This window comes from Oryzias latipes, chromosome 21 (assembly GCF_053564925.1).
Source record: "Oryzias latipes strain Hd-rR chromosome 21, Olatipes_Hd-rR_3.1".
In the NCBI taxonomy this organism is placed as follows: domain Eukaryota; kingdom Metazoa; phylum Chordata; class Actinopteri; order Beloniformes; family Adrianichthyidae; genus Oryzias; species Oryzias latipes.
This window is the reverse complement of record NC_136257.1, coordinates 15,098,054-15,110,575: the sequence shown is the minus strand read 5'-3', so window position 1 is coordinate 15,110,575 and position 12,522 is coordinate 15,098,054. Positions and strand designations below refer to the sequence as shown.

Below are 12,522 nucleotides of genomic sequence, written 5' to 3'. Positions count from 1 at the left end.
ATGTTAAAAAAACACAGCGACAAAATCAATCATTAGACTTCATTTTAATATGTTCATGTGGGGTCTACATTTGTTCAACTCTCAGGGACCAAAATGCAGCCAAAGTAAAAAAAGAAGAAAGAGAAATACTTTCAACAACAGTTTCCTTTAATTTATGAAAACAGCAATGTTATTTTGAATTTACCACATTTATGGAATACATATTTTATTTATGCTTAATTACATGTAAATAAATACTTTGTCATATTTCATTTTTGTTGTTGTAATTCTTCTTGAACATGGTGAACAGCAGGTCTGCTCAGCTATTTCCATTTTCAAAGAACACAGAGTACAACATTTCTTTACTGTAATTCAAAGTGTATAACTAGTCAGTAACATGGATGTTATATTGGTATAATTTACTTGGTTGTTGAAAATATTGGATTTCACTAAATATTGGAGCTCACTGTCAGTTAGTCCACAGTCTTTCTAAAGCAGCATCGTGCAGAGAAATCCAGCCCCACTTACTGCTGATATCCTGGATCAGGTGTGTTTTGCCTATGAGAAGCTCAAATAGCAGGTTAGTTGGAAAACACGTTTGCTGTTGGCCCTAGAGGCCTGGAGTTGGACACTTGTGCTCTACAGCATGTTTGTCTCACAGGAGCCTGGCTGCAGAATCTGCAGGGTGAGGATGAGTTTAATCGCTTTTCTAAACCAGCGATAAAATAAAGCATAGATCACAGGGTTAAAACAGGAGTTTGAAAAAAAAAGAAAAACAACAAAAAATGCAAATGAGCTACTGGTGATCTTCACTTGAACAAGTGAGTAACCGTAATAAGGGCAGAAACATAACAGATAAACAAAGACAAGAATGCCAAGAGTCCTGGCAGCTTTCAGCTCAGATCTCTTTGCTTTTGGTTTTGCTGAATGCTGCGGTGAAGTTGCTGTAACTCTAGAGCACATGGCTCGAGCCTGAGACACTGCCACCACAAACACTTGGGTGTACAGAACCACAATAAGAGTTACTGAAAATATGAAATTTAAAATAAGGTCAACAATTCCGGCAACATAATCAATGGCAAGTTCACATCCACCAAAGCAAGAATTACTTTTGCCTGGTTGAATCAGTTGATCTCTGACGTAGAAAACACTGGACAACGAGGACAAGAACCAACACAAAAAAATATATCTTTTGGCTTTTGCTGTTGTGATTCTGGTGGAATAATTCAGAGGGTAACAAATGGCTAAGTAGCGGTCAACTGATATAAGAACAATATTTCCATTGGAAACACAAAGTAAAAGTGAAACCACAAACAGATATAAAGAACAAGCTATGTCTCCAAGTAACCAGCATGCTGTGTTTCTAAGGATTTCAAACGGCATCAAAAGGAGACCCACAAGAAAGTCTGAGACAGCCAGAGAGAGGAGGAAGATGTTAGTGGGAGTGTGGAGCTGCCTGGAAGGAGAAGATGAAAACAAAGATTACACATTGATTCAATTTAAAATATATATATATAGATATATATCGATCAATAGAAGCTTTAACACACAAACATAATTTTTTGCTAACATCCAAAAATTAAGTACAGTGGAAAAGTTAATCTGTGCCTGAAGTGGGAGACAGAGATGATGACGAGCAGGTTTAAAGCTACAGTAGTCAAAGAGAGGCAGGACATCAGGATGTTCAGGAGCACAGCTTTTGTCCAGTGGAGCTTTGGCTTCCTGCAGGAGCTGTTGAGCAGTTGTGGAAAGCAGAGTTCAATTTCATCCTGCATCTCCATTATCAGAGCTGCAGACAAAAACTGCTGAATAGTACATTTATAGTCTGTTTCTCTGATCGCCCTCCTCCTTTTTGGTCTTCAGAGAAAACTACTGAAACTTCTAGTATGGATGTGCATACTAAACCACATGACTCCGCTGTGACCTCGTCACTCACCTCTCCATTCTTTGTACCTTCAGTGATGTTACTCCAATTGTTTAGTCACCCCTTAGTAACCCATAGTCTCTGGATTTGGGCCATTCACTGCACCTAATGTAGCCATACTACAGCATTTTAAATGGAAACAACTACAGTCTGTGTTTATTTCTCTATTAAACCTCAATCTATCCAGGCAGGCCAGAACAAGAACAGCATTCTTATTTACAACTGTGGCAAGACTGGGAACTGGTAAAAGGCAAGACCTTTTGAGAAAGGAAGGAAAGAGGTTATAATAACAAGAAAAAAAAGAACAAAACCGTAAGAAGAAAAAAAAACAATCTAAAATATACAGCAAAAAATATTTGTACTGTGTGGCAGCAGCATTTATTTTTAAAATTGTCATTAAGATGGGTTTTAAAATCTGCGTGTGAGATAAAAGTGTCCAATCTGAGAGGTTTTTTCTGAGTCATTCTAGTCTTTGGCTGCAGCAGATTGGAAAGACAGAAAATAAAGTAAAGAGTTTACCGTAAATTCCGGACTACAAAGCGCACCCGATTACTAGCCACACCCACCTATTTTCACGTATTTAAATAATTTTATACATAAACAAGCCGCGTCGGAGTACAAGCCACATGAATTAGGCAACATTGTCATCCTGACGAATCACGTCCTGACTCACAAAGCAAGTGTGATTTATTAGCACACAGTGGGTGGAGTCAGTTTTGCCTCAGGCTCATGTATTTGAGTATATCTACATCTGCCAAACAGTATGGACCTCTATTCTGTTCACAACTTCCTCAATTATGTTTTTTTTTTTTTTTTTTTTTTTTTTTTTTTTAACTTATTGACAATCTAGGTATCATACATAAAATTAAAAACAGTAACCATATAATCAACATTACATCCCTCAGTTATGATGAGGAAATTTACATCCGCGATCCCCCATTTCCCATGAGTCTTAGGGGCTAAAGGCGGGGCCAACGCCCGGCTCGCCATTCTGTTGTACGTGTTTAAGAATGAACAAGTATCAGCAGTGGATGGAGGGGTGAACGGGTAAAGCTCTCCTTCCGCTTGTGTCGCGGCAGCGTTATGGGAGTAACAGGGCTGGTTAAAATAAAGCAGCGACGACTGAAAAGCGCGCACCTCAGCGCGATACGCGCGCCTCCTCGCGGCGCGTGGGTCAGAAGTTTCCTTCCACAACAAACACTGTTGTTCCGCGGATGCCTCGAGTAAGCCCTGGCTGCAGCCTGCAGAATGGCTCGACGCCTCCGCGCTCCCGCGCGCTCCTTGTCTCCCCTTCCTATCTACTCCGACAGCTCTGGCCAGGGCGGCTTCAACTTCAAGGAGGAGCGCTTCGTCCCCATTGCGCCGGTGAACGGAGCAAATCGTGTCTGTGCAGAGCAATCGGACTTAATACTGTACGTTTTGTGTATGAGGGGCGGATGCGTTGTTACGTGTGGGAGCCTTCAGACTGCCATCGGCCCCGCAGCTCACACGACACGCAGTCTCCAGCTCACACGGAGGCTGTGAGCGTTTCAATGCAAAACTCCGCTCAGTCCTTAATAACCGTTAAAACGACCACGTCGATTTGTGTTTCCAGTCGTGTCCCGACAAAATAAAGGCTGATATTATTCCCATATATTTACGTCCAGCCAGCCGAGTCACTATGACTCAGAGGTAAATTCACTCCATGCGCTGTTCTCTCCGTCACGCAGCTGACCGGCTTTTCCAAACCCGTTGGTGATGGTGGATTTTTTCACGCTGCTTTTAACGATTGCTTTTAACTTGAAAGCTGCATCATATTGTAGCGGCGATCACGTGCACGTTGGGTCTAATGGCACCAAAGGATTCTGGGATTCGGCTGGGCATGCATGTTTCGTTTTGTTGAACCATGACTGAAGTGTCTAAGACCTGGAGTGAGGTCCATGCTGTTTGGCTGCTTAGAGGTGTGTTGAAAAATAAATGACTTGTGTTTGGTGTTAGAGAATTCAAACCATTCACCGTGTCCGAAAATACGTACACGGCAGCCGCCAATAAAATCCATAAATTAGCCGCGTCACTGAATAAGCAGCAGGGCTGTAAGCGCAGGAAAAAAGTAGCGGCTTATAGTCCGGAAATTACGGTAATTTCTGAACTGTTAACAAAATCTGTTTAGCAGAGCGGAGATTATGCAATGGGCATGATGAATGCAAAAGCTGGTTCAGATAAAATGGAAAAAGACCAAGCAGAGTTTTGAAAATTAAGAGTAGCCAATTATTTTTTTGCAGAGTGAATAATGAAGTCCAAATAACTGATGAGAAAAGAGTACAGTGGTGAGTTTTAAATGGAGCATTTGAGCAACTCAAATAGCAGAGTGACAGAGGATTTCCAACTTTTGCAGCAGATGCTTACAAGCCAATCTGTAGATACTGTGTACCACTGCCTATGCATCTGCAGCAAAGCAGGACAATCTCGAAGAACATCGCCTCAGTTGATCCATCTATCACACCCATTTGAAGTTGACTATCCCTCTTTTACAGAGAAGCTAGTACTTAACCCTTGTGCTATCTTATGACCCCACCCTTACATCGACATGTTATCCCTACGATGACAAAGGTGGATAAGGGTGGAAAGATTTCATGTAATGCATGGACACCAGTGAAGATCACAAATCATTGAAGAAAAAAGGTTCAGCGCACTGTCTAGTGGGTCTAGATGACACCACTCCCAAAGTTAAAGTGCTTAGGATAGCACAAGGGCTAATAGATCCTTGTCATGACTGATCTCTGTAGACCTTATTGCAGTGCCCACAAAAAATAATGAGAACCATATTCCAGTCCCATATTATATTATATTATATTATATTATATTATATTATATTATATTATATTATATTATATTATATTATATTATATTATATTATATTATATTATATTATATTATATTATATTATATTATATTATATTATATTATATTATATTATATGCAGCTACATGGGGACCTGCATTGCCACTCAGCTGTGATGAAGCCTGTGACACTGGATTTGGTTGGCTATGCAGCTTTTCACACTAGGTGAGCTCCCAAATATTAGCGTTTCCAACAACCAACATTTTGTTTTCGTACTCAGCCTATTTCCCATAGTCTATCCCCATCGGTTAGAAGGTGGGAAAGGGGTGGTGGGTTGTGTGTGGACCTGGGTTAGGGCTCTATTTTAATTTTCGTGCTTGTTCTTATATTATTTTTTTTGTCTTAATGTAAAGCAGTTTGTGTTATCTTTTTTATAGGAAAAGTGCTATAAAAATAAAGTTTTATTTGATTTGTTTTGATATAGTTTATTGACATGTTACAAACTAGTTGTGTTTTTTGCATGTTTCTGATTATGGAGGACATATTTTAAGAAAAAAAAGATTAATAATTGTATTTCTTAGTATTTCTTTATTAAAATCATTCTAAATGAGAGGCAGATGAAAAATTGTCATTGGAAAAAGCATGTGGTTGTGATGTACAATGGCAGGCCACAAGCTCCCTGCTCTGCTTCATTCTGATTCATCCATTTACAGACAAATAGATCCATGTGCGTCTTTGTTTTCCTTTTCTAAGCTGGAATCTGGATCAAAACTGTATGGCTGGATAGCTCCAACATGGCTCGCCATTTTTGTTGCACCGCTAATGTTGCCTTGGGGCTGTGAGGGAATTTAATATAGAATAGTGGCTAAACTTGACAACAAAACATGATTGCCGTGGCACTTTATGCTACTCGATTCTGACTGTTTAGGAAATCCCTTTTAAGAAGACGCAAAAAATGAAACGGAAGTTTAAATTTAATTGTTACTAATTTTATTTACATGTCAGTCTCTTTCAGGAGCATGGAATTACAATGAATTTAACAGCATTTTTTATTAAAGTTCAAAGGTTTTGCTCATTTTTTGAGTCAACACAAGGAGCATTAAAATAAAAGAGCAAAAATATACAGAGGGGCATGTGGTGCAAAATAAAATGTGATAGTCACTAACACAGAGAGACATGCAGTAAAGGGGAGGGGCTAAAAGGTTAAGTTTGGTACAAAAGTACTTGATCCCCAGTAAGAAGCACGATTTTCCGTTTTTAAGATGGAGCTTCAATTGGGAGTAGAGCTCTGCTTTCCACCACTCTCTAACTCCTCGTGTAGGAAGCCAAGATCTGCTTTGTCTGAAGCTGTATTCCTTCGCTTTCTCCTGTTCTCCCTCTCTTTGATCACTGTGGCTCTCAACCTGTTGGTTATCATTGCAGTCTCTCACTTCAGGCAGGAGCAGCCTCTTCACGAACAACGAATTTGTGCATTTGGAACAATATTTCACAGTTTTTTTAGCTGGCCTTTTAATTCTACTTGCGGGTTTTTACAAGTTGTCTATCAGCTGTTGTAAAATTTTAAACGCATTTTTTCTTGATTGTAGCATGCAGAACTGTTTGTTTCATCTGCTCCTCTGTGTCCCTGCAGGCAGCTCCACACTCCCACTAACATCCTCCTCCTCTCTCTGGCTGTTTCGGACTTCCTCGTGGGTCTCCTGCTGATGCCAGGAGAAATCCTCAGAAACACAGCCTGCTGGTTTCTTGGCGATCTCATGTGCTCTTTGTATAATTATGTTTCATGCATAATTACCTCTACCTCAGTTGGAGACATGGTTCTTATATCAGTTGATCGCTATGTGGCCATCTGTGACCCTCTGCATTATCCAAGCAGAGTGACTGAGAGAAGAGTTAAAGTGTGTGTCTGTCTGTGTTGGCTCTGTTCTGCTCTCTACAACAGTGGAATTGTGATGAGTGATCTCACACAGCCAGGCAGATACAACTCTTGTCATGGTGAATGTGTCATTGCTGTTATCTATGTTGTAGGAAGTCTAGACCTTGTTCTAACCTTTATTGTTCCAGTTTTTGTGATCGTGGTTCTGTACATGAGAGTGTTTGTGGTGGCCGTGTCCCAGGCCCGTGCCATGCGTTCTCATGTTACAGCTGTCACACTGCAGCTCTCTGTGGCTGCCACTTCAAAGAAATCTGAGCTGAAAGCAGCCAGGACTCTGGGAGTTCTGATGCTCGTCTTTTTGACATGTTTCTGCCCATATTACTGTGTTTCTCTAGCAGGTGATGAGTTAATCAGTGACTCCTCTGCATCTTATTCACTCTTTCTGTTTTACTTGAACTCCACTCTGAACCCATTGATTTATGCAATGTTTTACCCCTGGTTTAGAAAAGCAGTGAGCCTCATTGTCACTTTGCAGATCCTGCATCCCAGCTCTTCCGAAGTAAACATACACTGACTACGTTGTCATACACGTCAGTGTTGATCTTATCCAGAATTGGTTCCTTTTACTCAATTACACTTGACCAGATGCTTGTTTTAATCCTTAGAATGGACAAATCTCAGATTACATTGGAAATAGTTATTTTATTCATCCTATTGCAGCTTGTAAACACAAGTCACAATAACAATCATCCAAATGGGAGTTCTCACTGAAGTCTATGAATGCACATGTCTTAACCTGTCTGTAATTTAGTATATTTAATCAAAATATTTCTGGAAAATCTTCAGTTTGACGTGCTAAATGCTTTGAGACCAGCTTAATATATTTTTAGCTTTCTTATAAAAAGATGCTAGTAACATCTTTCTACTTTCTAATACCGTTCAGCTGGAACCACCATCCCACAAGACTGACAGTTCTGCACAGCCCCACATCTATTTCCCATTTTCAGTTACACCGATGATACCTCATAAAAGTTATACACACAATTTATTTTAATCTGTTTTTAGCACTCCAGGATTGACTTTATCAACGTGGATTAACGAGGATTAACATGTTCCAAAGTATTATACTAATGTGATTTTCTATGATTTTTCCAAATACCCAATGCAAATCACAGCAGAATTTTCAAGTCACTGACCATTGTAGTAAATATTAAATGTTACTGAATAAACCTCCTATTTTGTTATAATTATTTCTTAATATAAGTCTTCAAAGTCACTGTTCCACATCATTACACACAACAAAGTTCCCAGATTTCCACAACATTTGATTAATTTCAAAGAACTGAAAATGGTCACTTATTGAATTTTTTGCATTAGGAGGTCATATTTACTGAAATCAAAAACTATTCCAATCAATGACATCTTAATAGGTCAAGTTCCATGTAAACATAGGTCCTGTTATTTTGCAGGAGCTTCACAATTCTAGCATCCATTGAACTTGTGAGTTTTTGGAGGGTTTCTGCTTGAATTTCTTTGCAGGATGTCAGGATAGCCTCCCAGAGCTGCTGATTAGATGTGAACTGCCTCCCACCCTCATGAACATTTTGCTTGAGGATGCTCCAAAGGTTCTAAATAGGGTTAAGGAGGATGGAGGCCGCACTATCAGTTTACCTCTTTTTATGCCCATAGAAGCCAATGATGCAGAGGTATTCCTTGCAGCATGAGATGGTGCATTGTCTTGCATGAAGATGATTTTGTTACAGAAAGAAAATTTCCTCTTTTTGTACCACGGAAAAAGTGGTCATTCAGAAAATCCACCTACTTTTCAGAGGTCATTTTTACACATTCAGGGACCCTAAAGGGGCCGACCAGGTCTCTCCTCGTGACTCCAGCCCCAAAGATGACTTTGCCACCTCTTTGCTGACATCGTCTTGTATGTCTGGGCCCACTGCAGCCGTTTCTGCTTGTGAGTGTTGTTTAGGGGGCACCAAATAGAAGGTTTACTACATATAACTGCAAGCCTCTAGAGCAGGGGTCGGCAACTTGCGGCTCCGGAGCCACATGCGGCTTTGCCAATTCCCTGTGCGGCTCTCTGTGGTTTTGTAAATAAACTATTATGTTCTAAGATTGTTGTGGTGCCTATAACACCGTCGGGGTGTGCAAGCGAGCGGGGGGAAAACAGCGTGAATGCTGACCAGAGTCTGTTGTAGGATGGAAAGTTCTTCTAAAAAGACAGTCAGTGGCAATGTTGTAGGGGGAACATGAGCATCCCCCCCCCTCCCAAAAAAAAAAAATGCCAGTTTTTAGTGTAACATTAATGAAATTTACATTAGGGTGCCCCTACTATTGTGTCAACTTGCTGCTATGATATTTTATTTTGCACTCTTTATTTAGAATATGCTGGAGGAGCGTGGGTGTGTGTGTGTTTGGGGGGGGTGCAACTTGCAGCTGCAAAGGATGTGAACAGGTAGAGAGGTGGGGGAGGGGCTTAGATTCACAGTTTAAGATTCCAGACCCCGCAACAAACTAACAGCTGCTTCCAAATAAAAAATAGTTTTCATCCATAAAATTAATATACTTAATTGGGTTTACTGGATTTTATAAAACTGTAAAAAAAATAGAAACAAGTCTGCATCAAAGTGAATTTGTTTCCATCATCTCACTCATCTCAACTCTGGGTTTTTGACAGACAGAAAAGCCTATTCAAGGTTGTGAAAAATGGAAATCAGTTCTCTGGTTTAAAAAGAAGAAGAAGAAAAACACTCCAAGGATCAAGGAATATAGGTAATGTCCAAAATTAAAACTTGCTAGGTGCCAAATAAGACCAATTTTACGATTGGAGGAGTAAAATTTTGCACATGGCTAATGAAGGTTTGCAGTTAATTAGACTAGTCTTGTTAATTAGCTTATTGGTGTATTTCATCTAAGCTTCTCTGCCGTTCTCACATATAGTCAATGCTTCGGATGCAATCTGCACAACTGTTTGTCTTTTTTTTTTCAATTTTATGTGACTCTTGAGCACAAAAAACAGAAGAATATGTCCTTTAGTTTCCATTGATATTTACTCATGAAGCCAACGGAAATGACTGAATGAATTCATTCATGATTCGAGTCAGGGTTGTATTCCGTTAATGGAAAGAAAAAAATAGACCTGAAGACAGTACATGTTGAATGAGAAGTGAATAACCAGTGAAAACTATAAAAACAAGTGAAATTATGCCATTTACTGGAAACACTGGGTTTTCCAAAGGGTGTTTGTTGGATCTAAATCTAAACCAACACTTCTGAATTATTTGTAAGCAGGAAGAAAGGACTCCGACTCACAACGCACTCAGGCAATTCTCCAGTTTACAAAAGTCTACCTCCTCGTTTTTATTAAGCACGAGGCGTTTCACTAAGTACAAATGTGTTAGTTCTGTTTCTAAGGGGTGGGGGGAAAACAACATAAAGCAGCCCACACAGGTCAGGAAGCTAATCTAAACACCATCTTTACAGAAACAACTGCTCTTATGATACAGCTTTCTTGTTGACCTCTGTGGTTTAGGGCACGTCTCCTGCAAATCAAAGGTGAAGCTGGTCAAGGCAAGACAGCTGTGCTTGGTCATAAAATCTTTTCCTCTTTTCCCGAGAACCAGTTTGTGGCAGAAAAGCAATACACACACACTTTACAATATATGATCACACGTTCAAAAGTTCAGAGTAAATATGAGATAACTTATGTACAATTATTCCAACAGTGTTGCAGCTAACTGTGTTTTCATCTCTGTGGGAAACTGATCCAAATGGCCCTTTAAGTGGCAAAGATTGCAGACCCCTGCTCTATAGGATCCTACACCTTGATGTTAGTGGGACTCCAGAGACACCAGCAGCTTCAAATATGTGCCTGCTGCTCTGTAATGGTATTATACCAGCTGCTCTCTTAATGTGATGTATTTGTCCAGCAGAAACCTTCCTCATTCTTCATTTATCTGCACCAACCTGTGTGTGCTCTGAATCAGCCACAAATCATAGTGCGATGATCACACTTAGGTTTTCATGAAATAGCTAAGGTTTTCATACCTTGTATATGGCATTCAACTATTTCATGCTTTTTACTCAGCAGAGAGATTTTGGTAACACTGTATATTGAATGTAAATTAATCTTATTAACACTTCCAGGTATTTGCAAGACATCTATAATTCTAATAAATATCTTACTAGCATCTTACACAATTATAAAGCCTATTAATTTGTTAAGTTAGTTAATAATACCTATTAAGCTTATTAACACTTAGGCTTGTGTGAGACACCTATAATGCTAATTAATGTCTTACTAGAACCCCAAACAATAATAATACTTCTTAATTTGTTAACAAAGGTTTTAATCTATCTTATAAAGCTTGTTAACACTGACAAATTTGTTAGGCCTCTATAATACCTATACATTTATCATTAGCATCTTGAAAACATCCTAATAATAACACTTTTAAATGTGTTAAGTAATTTAATAAACCTGGTTTAATAAAAGGTGAGCTAAGACCTGTGCTCAGTTGAGTGTTTTTGTTCTTCTAAAATGGATGATGGAATGTGGAAAGAAGGAGGGGGAGCAACCAGCCACCCCCACACCCAGACCCCCGCCGCGGCAGCCAGAGGCCCCCAACGCCACGTGGCAGCAGGTGAAGAACAACCGCCCCCAGGGTGCCCACGCCCGCCACCCAGGCCAGGGCCAGCAGGGCCGCCACGAGGCCCCCAGAGCCAGAGAGCAGGGAGGCATGGGGGGAAAGAGAGCACCACCCCAGCCCAACCAGGAGAGCAGCCCCCCTGCAGCGCCAGGAGGGCCCAACGCCGGGTCCCACCCGAGAGGGGTGCCCACAGCCCCAGACGAACACCCCATCACCACCCAGGGGTCCGAGCATCCCCCCGTCCCAACCCCAGGTACGAGCCAGGACCCCCCAAGGGAGACCCGCTCCGCGCCCCAGGCAGCCACCCACCAGGGCCACAGATGGTCCAGAAAGGCGCAAGACAGAGGCCAGCCGCCCCGCACAGGAGGGGGGCACCCCAAAGAGAAGGGGGTCCCACAAGGGTTGTTGTAGACATGGCCCGACCAGGCTCGGCCACAGATGGAAATTGGCGAGGCCCAGCACCCGGCGGCAAGGACCAGAACCCACCCCGCAGGGACACAGACACCCCCGGCTCAGGTGTAATATGATCCCCAGCTTCTGGGCTTGCCAAAAAGCTCAGGGATCCCTCTCCCTGCGTGGGGAGAGCATCACCGGGCCCAGGAAACCGGCACCCAGGGGACTCTAGTATTTTTTCTTTTAATTGAACTCACTTGGCCAACTCATTATCACAGGTGTTTATTTGAAACAACATGAGTGTTACGGGGAGAATAGGAGGTACCCAGGCGCAGAGAGGAGTGGAGGCAGGAGGATGCAGGGAATGGAAGGTTTAATAACGTAAACTCGAAACTACAAAACAAAACCACTGCAACAGGCAGGCAAAACTTGAAACTCGTAAAACTCTAAACCGGGGAACGACACAATATGAACCAAGGGAAGGACAGGACTTAAATACATACAAGGCAACAAGACACAGGTGGAAACACTCAGGACTGATGGGGAAGGGTAAAACTCGAAACCACAGCAGAACAGGAATTACTACAAAATAAAACAGGAAATCAAGGAACAAAACACAAAGAAACCGAAACCGTTACATTACCCCCCCTCAAGGAACCGCACAGAGGTTCCACCTACAGTCCAGGAGGGGGGGGCCTGAAAGGCCAAAATAAGGGCCAACATAGTCTGGAGGGCGGCCGGGAGGCCGCACATTCCGGCGTGGCGGGTCAGGAGGACGGCCGGGAGACCGCACAGTCCGGCGCGGCGGGTCAGGAGGACGGCCAGAAGACCGCTCGGTCCGGCGAGGCGGGCCCGGAGGGCGGCCGGAAGGC

At 41.8% G+C, this 12,522-nt stretch overlaps 1 protein-coding gene and 1 pseudogene across 1 annotated transcript; one reads left to right on the top strand and one right to left on the bottom strand.

Annotated features, from left to right (window-relative positions):
* Positions 1–352: 352 nt before the first annotated feature.
* Positions 353–2,251, bottom strand: LOC101170884 (trace amine-associated receptor 13c-like; annotated as a pseudogene).
* A 3,695-nt stretch (positions 2,252–5,946) lies between these two features.
* On the top strand, positions 5,947–7,673 carry LOC101170631 (trace amine-associated receptor 13c-like). The gene is made up of 2 exons (XM_078939588.1): positions 5,947–6,166; positions 6,326–7,673. The coding sequence occupies exons 1-2, from the start codon at positions 5,986–5,988 to the stop codon at positions 7,168–7,170; spliced, it is 1,026 nt and encodes a 341-aa protein (XP_078795714.1). The 5' UTR covers positions 5,947–5,985; the 3' UTR covers positions 7,171–7,673.
* Positions 7,674–12,522: the final 4,849 nt, after the last annotated feature.

Bases quoted from the DNA above. Each gene is read 5' to 3' on its own strand.
- LOC101170631 (XM_078939588.1), top strand. From the start codon at position 5,986: ATGGAGCTTCAATTGGGAGTAGAGCTCTGCTTTCCACCACTCTCTAAC. The intron at 6,167-6,325 runs AGCCTCTTCACG...CAGAACTGTTTG, and splicing joins CTCTCACTTCAGGCAGGAGC to TTTCATCTGCTCCTCTGTGT.